This window comes from Girardinichthys multiradiatus, chromosome 4, assembly GCF_021462225.1.
Source record: "Girardinichthys multiradiatus isolate DD_20200921_A chromosome 4, DD_fGirMul_XY1, whole genome shotgun sequence".
In the NCBI taxonomy this organism is placed as follows: domain Eukaryota; kingdom Metazoa; phylum Chordata; class Actinopteri; order Cyprinodontiformes; family Goodeidae; genus Girardinichthys; species Girardinichthys multiradiatus.
Genome location: NC_061797.1, coordinates 38,515,408 through 38,536,468, shown reverse-complemented (window position 1 = coordinate 38,536,468; position 21,061 = coordinate 38,515,408). Strand labels below are relative to the sequence as shown.

Here is a 21,061-nt window from a genome sequence, read left to right as displayed (position 1 = left end):
GGCAGGCTCCTTATTTGTAGTGTAATCTGGGCTGACTGAGAAATAGAGGAAAAGCTTGAGTCTCAATCCAGAAGGGTGAGAGTTGGTAACCCCATTTAGTGTAAAGCCAGTCTGTTTCTGATTAGTTAAAAGAACAATTTTATTAATAGAAAAAAAAACAAATGCTAAAATATTCTACTTATATTGCATATACTGTGGTGTTACACCAACATTTTGATGCAAATTAACCTTTATTACAAAACAGATATTTTGATGTTCTAATTCTAAGAATCTCTTTTAATATTAGTACACATTGTATTATTAATAATATCAACAGCAGTATGAATAATAATTTCTTTTTTCCTCTTTATCCTTGTCATCTTTATCTTGTTAAAAGTTGTCCAGATACAGTTTGTGGTGCCACTGACTTAATAAAATCAACTGCACAAGCGCAGTATCTAATTTTTCCCACTTTGTAGAGTAAATATGCCACTAACACTACAAGGCACCCAGACCCACTATACTATTCAATGAAGGACAAAAAGACTGGCTGATAATGGGAAGCTACTGTAGATAACTATTGACTAGACTTGATCAGACTTATTCCATATTAAAGCTGGAATGTTCTTTATGATGACTGTGTTTCCCCGAAGCTCATCCAGGCACATCTTTCATTTTTCAAACAGCTAAAAATGTTCTCCTGTAGTAATGAGAGGATGATGTAAACTGGGTGGGCGTTCGTGAACAGCAACTCTGTGGCTAATTAGTCAGATTTCAATGTTTTTTTTAGAAAATGGATAAATGTGAGACGGGCAACTGTGCTTAGGTTTTTTATAAAAAGCTTTAATGTATCAAAAATACTCTCTTCTAAATCAAAGCGCATTGATGCATTACCTGGACGGAGTTGAGCCTGCAGTAGCCGTTGAGGGGAAAGCGGATGACATGCGTCGGGTCCTGGTTCCAGCCAGCATTGACAGAGTTACACATAACGTCCCCAGTCTCAGGGAAGATCTCCTCTATAAGGACCTTCTCCCCACTCAGGGCGATCCTCTCACCAAGGTCTGGTGTGACCCGGACCACAAGGCAGTCGCAGGGCTGTGCCATCCGCCGCTGTTCGCGGTCCTGCTTCCAGCGCTCCAGCTCTTTGATCATGGGTGTCAGTTGGTAATAACGCGCCTCCTCGTACAGCAGGTGGAAGTCCTGCACAGACAGATCAACATGGAGATTAGAGCGATGAGTTACAGTCCTCTTGGCTATAAGTGTGACTAACACACTGTGTCTTTCACTACATTACATCTCTCCACCAAGGTCAAAAGGACAAAATCCAGCACATATGCAGCACAGTGCAAATTAGGCATATTAACTGGGGGGATATACTATATGTGTTTTTTCTCTCTCTCTGTGTGTGTGTTATGTGTTTTGGAAGTGAACGGTTGATCTTTTGTCCTTACTTCCACAAACCAAAGATATTGCATGCTTGAACAAGACTGTTCTCTTCTTAGTCCAGGATTGACCGCTGTACCTTTATATGCACTCTGGCCATTCATTAGTAGTGAAAACTGTTCGTGCAGCACAGGTGCTCTTCGAGTGAAGCCCTGTATTTATCCATCTTCTTATTAACTCTGAACATCTTACCTGTTCCTGTTGAAGAAAAGTATTCCCACAGCATGATGCTGCCACCACCATGTTTTACCATGGGGTTGATGTTTTTAAGGTGATGTGCAATGTAAGCTTTCTGCCACAAATTGTGCTTTACATGTCACCCAGAAAGCTAAATTTTGGGCTCATCAAACCAGAACACCTTCTTCCACATACAGGTCCTTCTCAAAATATTAGCATATTGTGATAAAGTTCATTATTTTCCATAATGTCATGATGAAAATTTAACATTCATATATTTTGGATTCATTGCACACTAACTGAAATATTTCAGGTCTTTTATTGTCTTAATACAGATGATTGTGGCATACAACTCATGAAAACCCAAAATTCCTATCTCACAAAATTAGCATATCATTAAAAGGGTCTCTAAACGAGCTATGAACCTAATCATCTGAATCAACGAGTTAACTCTAAACACCTGCAAAAGATTCCTGAGGCCTTTAAAACTCCCAGCCTGGTTCATCACTCAAAACCCCAATCATGGGTAAGACTGCCGACCTGACTGCTGTCCAGAAGGCCACTATTGACACCCTCAAGCAAGAGGGTAAGACACAGAAAGAAATTTCTGAACGAATAGGCTGTTCCCAGAGTGCTGTATCAAGGCACCTCAGTGGGAAGTCTGTGGGAAGGAAAAAGTGTGGCAGAAAACGCTGCACAACGAGAAGAGGTGACCGGACCCTGAGGAAGATTGTGGAGAAGGGCCGATTCCAGACCTTGGGGGACCTGCAGAAGCAGTGGACTGAGTCTGGAGTAGAAACATCCAGAGCCACCGTGCACAGGCGTGTGCAGGAAATGGGCTACAGGTGCCGCATTCCCCAGGTCAAGCCACTTTTGAACCAGAAACAGCGGCAGAAGCACCTGACCTGGGCTACAGAGAAGCAGCACTGGACTGTTGCTCAGTGGTCCAAAGTACTTTTTTCGGATGAAAGCAAATTCTGCATGTCATTCGGAAATCAAGGTGCCAGAATCTGGAGGAAGACTGGGGAGAAGGAAATGCCAAAATGCCAGAAGTCCAGTGTCAAGTACCCACAGTCAGTGATGGTCTGGGGTGCCGTGTCAGCTGCTGGTGTTGGTCCACTGTGTTTTATCAAGGGCAGGGTCAATGCAGCTAGCTATCAGGAGATTTTGGAGCACTTCATGCTTCCATCTGCTGAAAAGCTTTATGGAGATGAAGATTTCATTTTTCAGCACGACCTGGCACCTGCTCACAGTGCCAAAACCACTGGTAAATGGTTTACTGACCATGGTATCACTGTGCTCAATTGGCCTACCAACTCTCCTGACCTGAACCCCATAGAGAATCTGTGGGATATTATGAAGAGAACGTTGAGAGACTCAAGACCCAACACTCTGGATGAGCTAAAGGCCGCTATCGAAGCATCCTGGGCCTCCATAAGACCTCAGCAGTGCCACAGGCTGATTGCCTCCATGCCACGCCGCATTGAAGCAGTCATTTCTGCCAAAGGATTCCCGACCAAGTATTGAGTGCATAACTGTACATGATTATTTGAAGGTTGACGTTTTTTGTATTAAAAACACTTTTCTTTTATTGGTCGGATGAAATATGCTAATTTTGTGAGATAGGAATTTTGGGTTTTCATGAGCTGTATGCCAAAATCATCCGTATTAAGACAATAAAAGACCTGAAATATTTCAGTTAGTGTGCAATGAATCTAAAATATATGAATGTTAAATTTTCATCATGACATTATGGAAAATAATTAACTTTATCACAATATGCTAATATTTTGAGAAGGACCTGTATTTGCTGTCCGCTCTTCATGGCTCAAACAGGACTTTTTGTGGTTTTCTTCCACCTTGACACTATTCTCTAAAAGCTGAAGCCTACCTGAGCTTTTGACCCTCTGCAGCTCTTATATTATTATTATGGCTCCTTCTCTGATTGATGCTCTCCTTGCCTATGGTTTATTGGGTGACCATTATTACATACTCTTTCCAGTTTTCATTTTTCAACAGTCCCTGATTTGTTGCGATGTTTTAGTGGTCCTCTTGATGCTGAGCAGATTAAACGACACTGAAAACATTTTAAAACTATGAAACATTTTACTTACACTTCACAATTATTTACACCCACCTTTTGTGGGTCTATCCCACTGCATCAAATATATTAGTTTGTGCTTGTAATGTGGTTATATGTGAATACTTTTGCAAAGCACTATATCATGAGAGTAGTGCTTCTCACATGTAAATAGAAGAACTGAAGTCAGCCTGAGAAGATAAAATATAAACTTAATTGCCTTGCAGAGTGACAGTACAGTTTCGGCAGAGAGGAACAATAAACTAAGATCAGTGATGGCCTACGACCAGCAGGACAACATTCTCAGTAAACAAAGCATAGCCGCGCTGTAGCTTTCCTCCATAGCGGCTCTTGGCAGAGCTGTGCTGGCCTTTAGCATATTTTGGTGAGCTGACTCCAGAAAGGCCATCAGTGGTGCTCCAGCAAAGTGTGATGGTGCATTTCTGTGTGCAGACAGTCTGCAGCAGATTGCTTGCCTCTCACTTCGGGGCAGGGCTAGCTTGGGGCTATTTCCCCTGGTGCGCTTGCTTCTAATTTCCCACAAGACCAGATGGCACCATCATTCACCACTACTATAGAAAATACAGGGGAAGCGGAAGAAATGTGCAAGAGAACATGAGGACAGTTATCAGCCAAGAAGGCTTTTTAATAGATTCCTCATATGGGTGGGTGGATGGGGGGGTGTTGGAGAGCGTATTGGGGGTTATGTTAATAAAGCTTGTGGCGCGATGTTAAGCTCCTATTGGAACAAGATCTAATTAGGTTACATCTAAACCCTGCAAATCTTTTTGCTAAACAATCAGTAATTAATCCATCTGTGTTCTGATTAGTGTCTCACAAGGAAAAAGAATGACAACTTAATCCATTCATTGTTTGCGAACTGTCATCCCTGACGCACAGATATTTTCCCTACATGATGCACATGTTGCTGAGATCCTGGCTGGAACCATTGCCTGTTTATATTTATAAGCCAAACAAGGAGATGTGGCAAACATCAGCATCCAAAAACCTTTAAAAAAATTGGACAATGCAAATTTGTAGTGGCAGAAAGTATATGCTTCATCCAGTGAACACAAATGGCACAGTCCCTTGCAGAAGTGTTCATACTCTGAACATTTGGGATTTGGATTTAAATTTTTCACACATAAAAATCTGGAAAGTGTGTATTTCAGCATTTCAATTTTCCCGATTCAACATATTCTCGAACCACCTTTTGTTGCAAGTCTGCAACAAGTTTTTTGGGAGTATGTCTCTACCAGTTTTGCACATCTAAAAACTGAAACTTCTGCCCATTTTTCCCTTTTTTCATCTGTGACACCTGATCGACATTGTAGGAGAGGTATGCTCAGGGTTTTTCACCACCTATTGCACTTTGCATTTAGGCCAAGAAGTTTGATGTTGGATTTGTCTGACCAGAGAAGATACTTGCACATGTGTACCCTACATGGTTTGTGGCAAAAGGCAAACAGGAAACTTAGACATTTTCTTTAACAATGTTTTTCTTCTTTCCCTAAAGGCCAGATTTATGAGAGGCATGACTAATATTTGTCCTTATGAGATGTTAAAAGCTTGGAATATTGTTTTATAACATAACTTTATGTTACAGTTCTCCACAATTTTATCACTGACCTTTGCTGGATCCCCTTTCTCTTTAAAGCTGGATTTATACTGAAAATAAATTATACACAGGTGGACTATATTCACTAATTAGGTGACTTAACAGTTTTTTTGGTTGCACTGGATTTTATGTAGGGGTATTAGAGTAAAGGGTTCTGAATACCTATACCCACCATGTTTTATAATTTTACCTGGTAAAACAATGTTAAAACTATGTATCGCCTTCCCCCCACTTAACATCTATGCACTACCTTATGTTTGTCATCAATGCTCAATAAAACATTGGATTGTGGTTGCAATGTGACAAAATGAAAAACAGGTATAAAGGTATTACAATGTTTGCAAGGCACTGTAGTTGTGGTTATGTTTTATTTTTTTCCAGCTCTACATCTTTGGGCCACTGCTGGACACAGAATCAGAGGATGGCAGCAAACAGCGTATTCATTAACCCCCCTGCTTCTGCCAGACTCTTTACCCCTTCGTCTAAACTGCGCTTTCATCTAAGACGTGAAAACAACACCCAAATACAACTCCATCGGGTCTTAGAGTTGACGCAACACATCTTAGGCTCAAGTTCTAATATTTAGGATTTTAGATCGTGAACGAATTATGGCGTGTCCATTTTTTCCCTTTTTTCTCCTCCTTTTTCCGTCTATTTTTTTATTCTCTCTGCCGGCCTTCTTGCTGCAGCTGACAAAACTCATAGCGAGACGCCCCCCTTCAGGCAGCTCTCTGTATCAAAGTGTAGCTCCTCATCCTTCACAGGTCTGAAGCCATGGATGGATATGTTTTTAACAGGGGTCTGTCTGCGAGGCACTTTAGTCATCCTGAGCAGCGCAGAAAACAACAGAGTAAATCCTAAGCGCTGAGGTGAGGATGAGAAGGAGACAAGGCCAACAGCTCTGTCCTGGTTGCTGATGCTGCTGTTACCGCTGCCAGCTCTACGAGACGATTCATCCCCCAATCCTATGTCCAGACAGCCCGTTTGAGCTTCAAAATAATGATCCGACCTGATAGCCCGACGGCAAGGCAACATTTCAGGGAAGGACAGGGGGAGGGATAGATGGATAAAGACAAGAAGGAGAGAAAAATGATGGAGAATGTCACTATGAGGGAGTTGGACTAATAAAGACCAGCTGTGTGTCTTAAACCAATACAATGACTAAAACCACACAAGTAGAGGCTCGCAGGTTGTTGATTAAACAAGCCACTGAGAAAAAAAATACAGCCGACTCCCATATAATGCAGATCAGTCACAGGAATAGAAACACAAAGCTTGAGTCTATACATAAACAAAGCGGAAACCGACTTAACTGAATAATCTGACACGAACGTCACTAACTCGCTCCGCTTTAAACCATACCCTCCATATGACTGAGCATTGCCTACACTCTTCTGATTAATTGTAGTTTGAATAATGAGCCAAGTAGTGGATATTAATAGGGAATGTTTTTTTCCACTGATACAAGCTGAAAAAAAATCTTTTCCTATTCTGCTCAGACTTTCACATTGATTTAGCAAAACACACTGCGCCGTGGCTGCCAGCAGCAGAAACAGACCTAGCCCTGGGGCGACGGCAAACCTGATTGTGTTCAGATAAGGACATGCTCAATTCCGCCTCGCACTATTTGCATTTTGTTCTTCTGGCTTCACGCAAATTCGAAAGGTATGCAGATCAACACGAGCTTATGCGAGTGGGTCGTAATGAGTCGAAACAATGAAGTCTAACGCTTTCTGTAAAAACCATGGTGCCTGATTGGACTGTCAAGACTTCACAGAAAGCAATTGAGGGTGGGGGGCAAGGGGGAGGGGGTAAGCCTGGGGGAGGGGGGATGAATGCAAAAAGGAAAAAAGTAATCAGCTATGAGTCAGGCAATCTTCTGCCAAAATATACAGGGCTTTCATGTCATGTTCTGCTGTTTGAGGTTTGGCTCTTGTTTCTGCTATCCATGGTGCCCATGGAGTTCGCCCCCAGCTCTGAGTGATTTGGTCTTGCGTTGTTACCTTGTGGGGAAGGATGAATGAGTGAAAAGGTCGCACAACTTTAAGGTTGAGAAGTGAAAAGAAGAGTACACCTAGGAAACTGTATCACCGAATACAACCTTAAGAAGGTTGCAGCTGCAGGCACAGATATGCAGCCATTCATGCAAAAGCCACGTATGATAGTGTGCATGAATGTTGGTTGAGATGTTATACTTTATATTACAACACATTTAAAAATAAGCTGCTGTAATACAAAAAAACACTACTGATAGAAAACTGACATGTGCAAAACATTATTTGATACACAACTAGACAGTGTGTGTTTACAAACGTGCTTCGCATTTGTCTTATATGGGCCAAGTGTGATAAGGAACAATAATTTATGGTGACTGTTTTTACTTCATAAACTTGGTCAGTGGAGTGTGAGTTCTCTCTCTAAGGTTGAAATGGATTCGGTGGTTCGTGAAGTGTACAAGTGCACTGAAGAATGTTTGTGCAATTAATTGGGAAAGTATTCATGCCCCTTAAGGTTTTTCCCATCTAGGCATGTTACACAAAGTACAATGTATTTTATTGGTGTTTTATGTGAGACTAACAAAGAATAGAAAATCCAAATGTGAGGTGTATATATCAATTCCCCTTTACTGTGATACCCTAAAAAAATGTAGTGCAATAAGCTGTCTTGAGAAGTCACCTAATTAGTAAATAGAGCCTACCAGCGTGTAATTAAAGCTCATCATGACTCAAGGTGTTCTGTAAAGACCTCAGAGGTTCATTAGAAAACATCAATGAGCAAAAAACATCATGAAGGCCAAGGAGTGCATGGGTAAAGTTATTGAGAATTTCCACAGAGATCTACAGAACAGGTGGGAACGCATATCTACAGGTGTGTACTACAAAAATCTGGCCTTTATGGAAAGAAGGACAATAGCCATTGTTGAAAGAAAGCTCCAAAACGTCCTGATTGCAATTTGCTACAAGCCGTGAAAGAAAAAACTTGTGGAAGAAGGTGCTCCAGTCAGCTGAGAACCAAATGAAACATTTTGTCTAACAAAGAAACATTGTGTCACGGAAAACTTTCAAGACTACATGTTCCTTCCACTTCATAATTGTATAAAAATAAACTACCTTGTGCTAGGGTATCACATAAAACTCAAATAAAGTACAATGAAGTTTTTGGTAGTAAAGTAATAAAAGTGGTGTGAACAATTTTGCAGAGTAGTTGATTAGGAAACCACAACTAACAATAAAAAATAAAAAAATGCAACCAATGAGAGGACAGCGAAGCATTAATAAATATTAACATGATTACATCAAGATGTCATCTCTAGAAAATGAAAAATAATCAATTTGTCCAAAAAAAAAAAGGTCTTTAACTACTTCTGATTTTCCAGGACAGACAGACAGAAACACATGGTGAATAAATACCTTGAAGTCCTCTGGAAGGAGCAGCTTGCTGGTCCTCAGAAAACTGAGAATGTACCGGAATATCTCGCCGTCCCGATCTATGAAGTAGTGCTGCTTCAAGCTGTCCAACACGATGGGCTCGGTGCCATTGAACAGGCGACTGATTCTGAAAATTGAAACAGATACACACACACACACACACACACACACACACACACAAACACAAACCACATAATGGAATGAGCCAGCTCCCTTCAAATGCATGAAACAATTACCCTCCATTTATTTTTCAATTTTATTAGCACTAAGCTTGAAATGCATTAGCATCTCAGGTTGAAACAAGGGGCTTAAGGCGCAGTTATCCCATTCCAGACTTGTTTGAAGTGTCCCTTCTGTAGTGAGATTACAACAACACACACACACGCACCCACACGTACGTGACTGCTGGTTGTACTTACAGAAATTAATAGTATGAATATAGCATTACAGCTCTATTATTCCATCTGTCAGAGGGGTACAAATGAATCAGAGGTAGGAAATGGGGAAGGGCCACATGTTAAAATGAGGAAAGCATGCGAAAAATGATATTTTACTGTTACAGTTTAATTTTCTTATGAATTTCAATGGAATTCAGAAGCGGCACTCTACTGTATGCAGTGCTGCTTGACTTGCATGTTTGAATTAGATGTTTTACAAAGCTACAATTTGTTTGTAAGAGAGATGATCCCACAGCATAACAACTTCTCTGACAACTCCACTGAATAAATAAATACATAGAAAATAAATATCTATATATGTTGTAGTAAATCAAAACGTTTAGAGCATTAAATGACAGAAATGCATACTAAATAAAATTCCCTACAGACAGGAGACGCTTATCTTAGATGTTGAAGCTAAATAATTTGTGTGAATGACATCGGTGTTACCGGAAAACATTTTGGAGAAATTCTTTTTTTATACTGAAAATCACAATGATTATCAAGAAAACAGTAGCTAGATCAAGACTTAATTTTTCACCTTAATTTGACCAACTTTTTTTAAAGTAATAAGACACTTGTTGCTGCCCACTATCTCAGTCCTTTAGTGTACTGCGTGATTAAGAGCTTATTTGATGTTGGCTACAGGGGCTCATCAAGGCAAACAGTCGAAATTGCTATTATCTTTAAACTTTCATCACACAGCGCTGGCGCCACGCCTCGAGATACCCTTGGACAGATATTCATCCCCACCCCCTCATCTTCATGCGGGTTTCCTGCAGGTCCCACTCTCACTGCTCTAATAATCTCATCTAAACATGTCCACTTTATCTGTTTGTTCATTTCCAGTTGCTAGAGATCCTCATTTCACTGTTATGTACAATTGTCTGGTTGGTGTAAATAAACAATGTGTAGAATCAGCAGCATGTAACCACTTTTACAAATGTACTACTCATTTACAGCACCTCAGCCTACAGAGAAGGAGCTCTTGGCAGGTTGCTGCATTGCTATCATTATCATTTTTAAAGTAATCATGGTTTAAATCATATTAACAGCTTCCAAGTTGGCTGACAAACCTGTGGTGACAAGAGAAATCATAAAATCCATTTGGGAATTGGCCAACCGATGATTCATTCACCTCTGACAGAGGGCTTGAGTTGGTAAACTCAGTTGGAGACACTTAAAAATGAAAGATGTACCAATTAGTCGGCCACTTTTTGTCTTGCGCAACTCTGATTGGCGATCAAAAGGTGAAATACTGAGAAATCATATTTTTTTTCTCTCTATTCATTTAACATCTCAAAACTAAGAACTACAATCATTTTGGTCTATAATCGAATAAACGATCAGCATGCAGTTCAATTGGAACTTTTGGGTTTAGTAAATATCAGATTAAGGTTCAAGACAGATGTTTGATACCTATGAGCTGAAGTCTTTACAATAAAATCTGAATTGGTCAAAATTGGAATTGTCAGGAAAGACCTCAAAGAATAATGAAAATCGATATCAGCCCACAAAGACGAGCGGTGCATCTCTACTAAAAGGGGGTAGGAATGTCAGGATACCAACAGCGGTCCTGCCTTCAACCACAAATTCACTTTGGTAAATTTACAACCAGCTTGTGTCTTACTGAGGCTTTGAGCTTGAGCTATCAAGTCCAACTAGCTGGCTCTGTTTTCTTTAACGCAACTGTGTAAAGAAGCAAAGACTCTTTTCCCTCCCCTCCTGCCATTCTTTATCTTTTCCGTCCCTGTCTGTCTGTCTGTCTTTCAGTCTTTCTTTTCTTCTTTTTTTCTCACACCCCGTCTCCATCCTCTCCCTTCCTCGCTTTCTCTGGAAATCGATGCAAAATGCTTTATAAAAAACCAATACTCATCTCCCTGTTTGGCCCGGGGTGTTCCTTTCTCATATGGTCTTGCAATTCTTCCAGCTAGAATTTCACCATACCCCTCCAGGCAAACTCTGTTTTTCATCTCCACTTTTTTTCTTTTTTTAAAAAAAAGCAATTAAAATGCTGCCTGTTTTTCTTTTTCTTTCCTCTTCCACTACTCCCTCTCCCTCTTGTCTGTTGGTCTCCTTGTTTTTCCTCTTTTTGTTAAATCCCTGAATCGGTGGGGTGAATGGAGGGGGTGTGACCGGGGGTGTTATTAACAGGTAGGTGGTGAGAAAAGGGTGCGGGAGTGGTTATGTAGAGAAATTAAAAGATAAAATAAACAAAAAAAAAGAGCAGACCAATAAGCAGGGAGGAATGGGCTAAGAGAGGAAAACATGGAGCAACCAAAAAGAGAAAAACAGAGCAAAGATGAGGAAGGAAGAGAGATGAAGTGAGACAGAAATACAAAACTTAAATAAAAACAAAGAGTAGGAGGAAGGGGGTGTTTGAGCTTATTGAGCGGAGGGACAGCTCAGGTTTCCTAGAACAGCTGCGAAGAGAGCACAGATCATCACTTCAGCAGCTATCAGTGCCTGAGAGTGTCCTCTGACGGTGTGCTAATAACCCATACAAATGTTTCACTCATGCTATACGGAATCTATGACCCGATGGGTCACTTAATGAAGATAACTTTCTATGGAAGAAAACAAACACATTTAGGGATCTCCAAAAGCTTAACCGCTCTGACATCAGAGGCTTAAATAGGAAATTTACAGAGTTGGACTTGGAGGTGGCTCCTGTCCCTGATCCTAAGTTGTAAATGGTTATCAGTCCTGCAGACTTTATTTTGTTAAATTTGCTAAGTAAAAACAAGCCTTTAATACAAAATGTGCCCAAATAAAAAATAAATCTACAATGACATATTTACAAAGTATTAAGATTGTAATAATGTATTTTCAATATACTAACAAAAGCATATAATACCCAGGTTATAGTTGTTCCAAAATGGCAAATTTTAGGTATATAATTCCTAAAACATCCTTAAAACATACCGACAATAGGTCCGACTGCAGATATAATTAAGTCAAGCTATACTACAGTAATTATATTTCTATTTCACTACAGATAAAAATGTAAATGTTGTGTATAAAAAAAACATTTATATCACACAGTAGATTGATAAGATTATGGAATTTCAATAAAGAAATATTTTTTTTATTTTATTTTTTATTTTGTAATAATTAACAGTCATTTCAAGCACAACATATAGAAACACATCAAACTATACCGAGATGTTAACTGAGAACAAAGGAAATAGTTGGATTTGTGAGTTTATTTGAAAGCACAATTTCAAGCGTTCCCCTGAAAAGTGTAACATACTCTCTTTAAGTGTATGTTTCTAAGGACTACCAAAACTTTTTGCCTTACTCCCTACAGAGGAATTGGGATGCACTGTCCTTTAGAAATTTTGACAGGAGAACTAATAATGGGGGATTAAGAATTGAAATGAGATTCAATTTAAACACTGGAAAAGTCAGTTGCAGTTTCAGTCCAATTCTAAATGTGTTTTCATATTAAATGCCAGTATGATCAGCATTGATAACTGATATCTAAATTGTCTTTTAAACCAAATCTGAAAGAAGATACATTACAATGATTAAGGGATGTCTCAACCACTAAATATTTGATCCTCTAAATCCGCTTAATCTCACAGTCCCAACCAGCTGATCTCTGATCAGTACCAGTGCCTCACGAAGCAGTTAAACTGCATCTACAGCAGGATTTGATAACTTTACTTAATAATATTAAAAGTCTGATAGACTTTAAAAACTAAAACTCTTTATCCTTCTCTTTGTAAAAATATAACATTACATCAATAAATTATATATTGACTAATTACAAAAGACATAAATGTCAAAGTCTATTAAAAAGGTGTTTCTTCTACAGTTATAAATGTTTAGCTGCTTTTACTTTACTATTTAAGGTATACAAAACTAATTAAGAAATCTACTAAAAACAACCTTATTGTACTTGTCAAGTCAAGTAAAGGTTTTGATACATCAGATTTTTGAAGAAAGTGCAGATTTTGTTAAAGAAGTACCGGGCTCTGAATTACTTGCTTCAAAAATTATGTTTAAATAATGCGAATTGGAAATGACGTTTATGGGTTTAGCTTGAAAAATTGGCTGTAAGCACAGCTTTGTGAGCGACGGATTGACCTGCTTACATTTCCTGATGGGTGATATCAAAATAAACTGTGAAAGTTTTTTTTTTTTAATTCTTGTTGAAGCAGACCTTTTAGTTTTTTTTATACTTAACTAGGCAGATAACAAACTAAACTAACCCTAGAGCTTTAGACATGGCAATCTTTACATTTTGATTGGTTGTTGCTATCCACAAGCCTGCCTCCAGCCCCCCTTGGTAGTGACAATTGGAGTTATGGTGGCACCAGTTTTTCGGTACCAGAGAAGTACAGTACAAAGTACTGAAGCTAAACAAGCATGAGACCCAGTTTATCACAACTGATTTAGTGGAAAAACTCCCCGTGTGTACTTTGGACATTTTTTCTTTAACTGAAACACCTGAATGTTCTAAGATAGCTTGCCAGAGCAGAACACAATAAAACCAAAAGAAAGTGGTGTGGTTTTTCTATAAAGTTGTGTCAACTGAAGCAATTTTACAAAATTACTCAGGTCAACTCTCAGGTAGAGGCTACAGAGGTTTTCTTGATATATAATTTTTGGACACCAAAGCCATTACAGAAAACGCCCAGTGTTCCTTTCAGAACAGTTTCCATGTCTCGGGAACATTTCCCCTAATTTCTTCAGCTTCTGTTCAAGTGACTTCTGAGGCTGTCCTCTTTGAGAGCTACACAGAGTGCACATCAATGTTTCATGACCCCTGTCCCTTAATATGGCCCACACAGAAGAAGATGAATATCCGCACATTAGTTACTAGACTAACTTTCTCTTGGCACACTGCATTATTTAGAGGCCAATCTATTAAAAGTAATCAGGGACTTCAAAAGTATTTCAGCCCACTCTATCTCGGTTGTCACGTTTTCACTGCTCCAGCCGTGGTGCCCTGCTGGACCGAACGCGGCTCAACGCGGCACACATGCTCATGCCAGTGTAATTGTTTTGCTTTCTGCTGTCAGCCATTATCCTAATTCACACAAAAGGGGCCCCTCCTTCCTCTGGCTTCAGTGGAAAGTGGAGCCCCGAGGGCAACTGTACGCTGAGGAGGCAGGGAGAGGGAGAGAAACAGTGAGTGTATGCATATGTGTGTGTGTTTGTGTGTGATCCAGAGTAGAAGGAAACAGCAAGAGACAGATAGAGGGAGTGAGAGGAAGGAAGCAAGAAGCATGTGTGCAAATGAGAGAAAGAGGAAAGTGCACTCCAACCAACTTACACTGATATCTAGTCTTTACTCCCACTGTAAAACCATTGTTTGGATGCTCTGACGTGCCTCTGTGCTGCATTTCAATTGTGTTTGTGTTTGCGTGCGTGCGTGCGTGCGTGTGTTTGTGTGTCACTGCTTGAATAACTTCTTTGTATGGTGTAAATTTACACCAGTGGAGAAGCACAGCAGCACAAGTGATAAACTATCCACTGCATAAACCTGAAATACTCCTGAACGTGTGCGCAGGAAATCAACTTGATGAGGAAAAACGACATTAAGCCTCTACCTAGGCTGAGCTTTTTTTTTTTTTACTCATGTCATGTTGCAGGGGGATAAAAGAAGAAGCTGTCAGGTATTTTCTGTCAGCAGACTATCTGAATATCATAATTTTATTACCAAGGGATTACATGGATGGTTTTCTTGTTGCCAATTTGGCAGATCCTCTGGTGCATGTTTACCCTGGCCCACTGGGGACTCAGCCGATGCAGTACTGAAGGAGCTACAATGCAACGAATGACACTGTGCATTAGACGCAAATGCTGTGAAATGTAAAGGGAGACATTTCAAATCAGTAGAGGTTTCAGAGTTAGTTTTGTTTGCTTTTAGAGCTGCATGTTGTGGTGTAACTGTTTTAGGAGAGAGCTAATAATGAGACAAAATCGATGATTACAACCAGCTCTTGCAAAGTTGGAATCATCTCAGCTAAAATGTACAAGTGTGAGTATTAAACTTCTTTATTAGCAGCGGTGCCTCCACAAAGCTGTGTCCAGATGCGGGTCATTTATGTTTTCAAGTACCAGTGTAATGACCACAGATCTCTTGATTTAATATTTTAGAACATCTTTGTCCAGCTCCCGCAAACAAAATGAGTGCAGCACTTTGAATTGCTGTAAATCTCCTAATTATTGACCTAAATATGCAATCATGGCAGCAGCTGAAGGCGGGGTCAGGAATGAGTGACAGACATTCAAAAATGGCCCCTATGAAGTGAAAAAATGAAAGCATATTTATGTAAATAAGATGAATAAATGTTGCAACTCATCAAACCTTGTCCTTTCATTCTTCTCTTAAATTAATGCATACAACATTATGTATACAAACTTGTCTGGCAGAAAAGTTGGAGTTCAAGATGGAAAAACATCAAAGTTTTCCTGCCGAACTTAATTCATGATTTAATCTTGTGTCGCAAAAAACTGAAAATTAAGACAAGAGTTGTAGCACTATAGACAGGCATCGCTTCACATAGTATCGAATTGTCTTGAGGCCAGCCCAATGTTTGAATACAGATAATAATAATAAAGCTAAAACAACAAAAAGTCAATATGTAACACACTATTTTATTATTATGTAAATAAATAAAGCACTATATGACCGACATTAGTAATTGTTTGGTACATGTTAAGATAATGTGTAATAACAAGAAAAATAATAAAACCAATCCAATAACCGTCAATTTACCAGTTTTAGAGTGGAGTAAAATGTTGTTTCACAAATTTTTAAACACAAATGCACTGATCAATTGGCCAGAGGTAGGCTTTGATCATTAATTGGCAGATTAAATACTGAAATATAATAGATTTTCTGCCCTATTCAGTAAATACATCAAAGGAAAATTGCCCATCATTTTCAGTTTTTAATTGATGAACCAACAGCACATACTTAGATACACTTTTTAAAGTTTCATTTTTAAGAAGTCAAATGGGAACATGATTTGATTCATAATTAAGAACAATGTTTAAAACTACCTTTGATTAACCATTTTTTCCCCATTTCTGTCCAATAGTTCTTAGAATGAAACAAAATAAATAAATAAAATAAAATCACAAAGAGAACCAGAAATGGGCATTGGTCAGGAAAAACATGATCAGTGCATCTGTACAGTTAAACTGACTTTATTGTAAAAGTTGCAGAGCAGCTAAATGACGTATTAACATCACAATGACACTGGTCAAATAATTTTATTGCTGTCCTTAAATAAAAAATAAACACTAACATCAGTTTATTTGATTTTAAAAGAGTACATGTTTTTCATTACTGGGTTGAATAAATGTGTTTTATCTTTTTACATTGTATCATTTAAATATAATCACTTGTTAATTTGTTAGTCTATTTTAATAACCTTCATAAATGAAGTTATTCATTCTGCAGACTATAACTCGATAGAAAAGGATATTAAATGCATGTTTCTTACCTGGAGTCTGGGTACTTGGTCAGGGTCGCCAGGCTACTGGTGTACATGTGTCCGCCGACGTCGATGTGCACTGGGGCGTTCGCCTTGGTCAGCTGAGCCGGCAGAGGGATCCCCTGAGCGGCCAGGGGAGAGACCGGGGACCGGGTCAGAGACAGCCGTGACATGCTTCTTCCCTCCTGAAAGCAAGTGTAGAGAAAAGCCATGGGAACAAAGGTAAAGGAGGGGCGAAAAACACTACACAGTGATCCTGCACAGAGAAGAAGAGGGTATATCCTTTCTGAATGCTATCAGATCGCTTCCATGTCTGTCTGGTCGCATATTTAGCTTGGAAATTATTGCCACCGCTCTAATTAAGTATGTTTGCATCTTTTCATGCAGCACCGCGGGCTAGGATAGGAGGATGCTTATTAGAGAAGAGAGCTGAGAGAAAGATAGACAGATATGAAAGAGAGAGAGAGAGAGAGAGGGAGAGAGGAGGGGTGTGGGTGATGCTAGGTGTCAGCCTCCAGGGGGATAAAATAAACTGCTGCTGCAATATTCTAATTAAAGGTCGCCTTATGTGTTAGACGTGATGCGCCAAGACGCACAAACCACCAATCTGAGAGAAAGGGTGTCAGAACGGGGGCGGGTGGGGGTGGGGAAGTAAGTGGGTGCAACTTTTCCTCAACTACACACACCACACACATGCGTTCAATGCACTAAACGCCAAGGTGATCGCTTGTCACGTGACTGCACTTATAGGTACCAAACACGCGTAAAAACGCACCAGACCGCGTCATAGCGCACGGTCCTACACTGGCTCTGAACCGTCCTGCTCAGACTATATGCCGTGAATAAAACTCCGGAGAGAATTTCACCCCAAAATAAAAAAAGAGAAGAAGAAAACAGATAGAATCCAGAAACGCCGTGTTTGACTGTTTATTAGAAGCACGCATGAGAGACCAGAGCGGAGCTGAGTTTGATAAACTGATTTCATGCTTTAGAAAATGTTTGCATACATTTCTACACGCCGTCATTTGATTCTGGTTGTGCTTAAAGTGGAGCAGAAGAGACTAGATGAGAGGATCCAACCTGTGTATAAATGGTTCACCAACAAACCACAGTTTGGCCACTGCGTCCCTGCTCTCTGTTAGGCCTTTCCGAATTGTGATCATGAAGTTCAGCCTTTTAGGTGTGTTTCAGGTCATATGAGGAATTTGTTGTTTAAGTAAGTAGGCTTTACTGGCAGGTTTGGTTGTTATTTAAAATAACACCAAAAACTTTATAAAAAGCTAAAATACAAAAGAAAACTTCAATTAAATCTACAGAATTTGTCAGTTTACCGCAGGAATCTGGATGAGGATCAGAAAGAGGTGCCACTGGGATCATTAAAGGCGGACTGGATTACATTTTTAATCCAGGGAAAAAATAGACAGAAAGGGAAAAAGAAGAGAGGATTGAAAGTTTGTGCTTCTGTCACATGGGCCTGTCCCATCACCGGCATCTCCCTCTCTCTCTCTCTCTCTCTCTCTCCGCCTCTCTCTCAGTCCACCTCACCAGTCCAGCCATTTAACCTACATCACGCATCGAGTTTTGGATGAGGAACAAATGAAAAATTAGACCCATAATTTTCCTTCTTGCGCTTCTAATCACGTTACTCAATCAGCACAGTCATTTTTTTACTATACCCCCCTCTTCTAACCCATACCAGCATTCAGGAAAATCACTCCACAAAATCACAGCAGCAACTTTCAAAACTCGAATGGTTCATCATTTAGACATTTTTGTTATTAAAAAGGGCACGGCGAGGTTGGAAACAAAAAGAGCTCGATAGACACGAACATCACAAGCTTGCGCTCTGCCTTTAATCTCCAAAATGCTCAACATGGCGCCTCATTCCTGGCGCACAATTAAAAGCAGAATGCATACACGTGTAATTTACAGCTGCTTGTTAAATCCCATACTCTTTTAAACAACAAAAACAACAAATAAGACACGAATGCAGTTGCTTGCTCCTGATTCCCAGCAGCAGCCCCTATGCAGCTCAGTGCAGACGCAAAGCTTGCACTTTGACTACAAAAAGCATTGGATTCAGTAAGATAATGATCACCCTACCGTCTCAAACATTGTGGGGAGTCCAGATGAAATCCGTGCCGGCGGTCAGTCCCAGCTGCTGTCCGCGTTAACCCCCCCCCCCCCCGCAATCTTTTCTCCAAAACTACACACACATCCAGCTCCCCGCACCGAAGCTGACCTAACACAAATCTTTTTTTTAACCCAAATGCCGCAGAAATTGGCTTCTTTCACCTATCAGAGACGTTCGGATGTGGCCGGGGTCGACTGCTCTCAGAGGGGGGCAGTCTCTCTGGCTTTAAAAGGCTCTATTTGCAAGGCTATCTCGACCTGTCCTCATCGAGCTGCTTTGTACCAAAGCGCACAGGAAGCGTCCTTACCTTGTACATAGATGAGATGATCTCCTTCCCCCCTTCTCCGCTCTTATTCGGATACGCGTAAAAAATGTGCGCTCTTGTTGGAATCCCTCTCCCGTTTTTCCCCCTGCCTCTTGACTGTCTTTTTTTTCTTTGCCTAAATGAAAACTGCCCCTGTGGTTTGTTATGAGAGGAAAGAAAGCCAATAATCCTTCTCTAAATAACAGAGCGGAGCTAAAAAAGAAAATTCTCGCTCCGGGCTGCCCGAGCGCCTCTGGGCCGGGGATTAGGCTACAATTAGCTCAACTCCAATCTCTCGCCTGGGCAATTTTCTCAAGGAAGAGAACGTCATACCACACTATTCCTCAAATTGTGACTTCACAGATAGAAAAACTTCTCTTTTTCAAACGGAAAAAGTGGAGCGACATGAAGTTGTGATTTGGAGGGGGCAGGAATCCAAACAGGGAAGTGTCAGATTCAGATTTAGCAGATTTTAATTATTGTCATTTCGTCTGATGTAATAGGTCCCCAAGCAGTCCAGCTAGCAGGAATGCATCTTCATCTCCAGCCTGAATAGAAAGTTTAAAACCACGCAAGCAGCCATAGTCCTTCACTCAGGCAGCACACAACTTGTTGATGAAGTCTCAGGTTAAAAATGTAAAAATGAAGAGATATCCTTGAACAAATATCTTTCAGTGTTCCTTCTCTCCCCCATTCACTCTTTCTCTCTCTCTCTGCTTCTCCCTCTCCTGCCTTAATGTCTGGAGTTGTAACGCCAAATTTCCTTCAGGCCATTAAAATCAAATGACGTCCATGGACATGCATGCATGCTGCTGCAGAAAGCGCCCTCACAACCTGCCTGCAGCCAAATGCGCCATTTCAATTATAGCGCAGGGCTTAGATGGAGATATCTGCACAGAACACCCCTCACCTCTTCTTCATCCCCCTCCTCCTCTCTCCCAAGTGAAAAACCAGACAGCTTCCAGACTTTTTATTTTTTTATTTTTTGGAAAAGAAGATAGTGGCTAATTGTTATTTTTTTTTTTACCCCAGCACGGGGTGACACAAAGCGAGCGCCGGATCGATGTAATGAAGAAACGGAAAGGGGGTAAAGCAGGTGCGCACACCTTTGGAGAGAATTATTCATTCATTTATTTGTGTGTTTGTTTATTTGTGGGTAAATAACTGTGAATAATTGATGCAGCATTGAGCCCAGTAATTACCCTGTACCAGGCTTCGTTACAGAGGTGTCACATTGGTTTCTTGATATTTGGCGCCAACCAGTGTAGAAACTTGTTATTGGTTCACAGGATCTACAAGAAGCTGTCAGAGGTTTGGTCTCCTTCACTCTGTATACCCTGGGCCGGACTTTAGTAAGGGCTTGTCAAGGCAGTACTCCCGGGCCCTGAAGTTTTGGAGACCGAAAATGTATACATAATGTATTTTCAACGAATGGATGTTTTGCAAACAATTGTTTCTTAAGAAATCTTATTAGACATAACTGTGAGTTGTTGTAATTTGTCGGATTTTTATACAAGCCAACATTTACATACAGCACTACAAAAAAGCCACCCGCTTATTTAGTCACACCTCAATGTTTTAGATCATGAAACATATTGTAATTACTGACAAAGATATCCCGAGAAAATACACTAGGCACTTTTTTTTTTGCTTGAGTTAGGTTAAAAGCTAGTCCCCCCAGGATAATAACTGCTTGACCCGCAGAATCAAAAAATCAAAGAATCTGTCTACATGAAGTGGGCTAAAAGATCTCAAGATGCAACATCTTCCTGGAAGGGGGCACCGGCTGAGCTCTTGTTTTAAAATAACTTCATGTTCTTCTTTTATAGACCTGATCCTGTCTGGGTTTTATCCTGTCTCGAGACAAAATGAGTGAAAGATTCTATTTATGCTATTAATTATATTAACCCTGTGTTTCAACCCATAGATTTTACTCAGTGCTGTTTTTGCTGCGTTCCTCTCCTAGATGAAGCCACTGAAAGAGCCACAGCTGCCATTAGCGCT

At 40.2% G+C, this 21,061-nt stretch overlaps 1 protein-coding gene across 3 annotated transcripts in view; it reads right to left on the bottom strand.

Moving 5' to 3' along the window:
- LOC124867329 (BTB/POZ domain-containing protein kctd15) overlaps positions 1 to 19,883 on the bottom strand; it is a 38,698-nt gene extending 18,815 nt beyond the window's left edge. The window contains exons 1-4 of one of the 3 annotated variants that reach the window (XM_047363733.1): positions 19,061 to 19,883; positions 16,629 to 16,804; positions 8,708 to 8,852; positions 874 to 1,179 (exon numbers count right to left, since the gene is read on the bottom strand). In XM_047363733.1, coding sequence (XP_047219689.1) covers positions 874 to 1,179; positions 8,708 to 8,852; positions 16,629 to 16,804; positions 19,061 to 19,069 — 636 coding nt within the window. In that variant the 5' untranslated portion in view covers positions 19,070 to 19,883. The other 2 variants (XM_047363732.1, XM_047363731.1) reach the window with 2 other exon arrangements.
- Between the last annotated feature and the right edge of the window lie 1,178 nt (positions 19,884 to 21,061).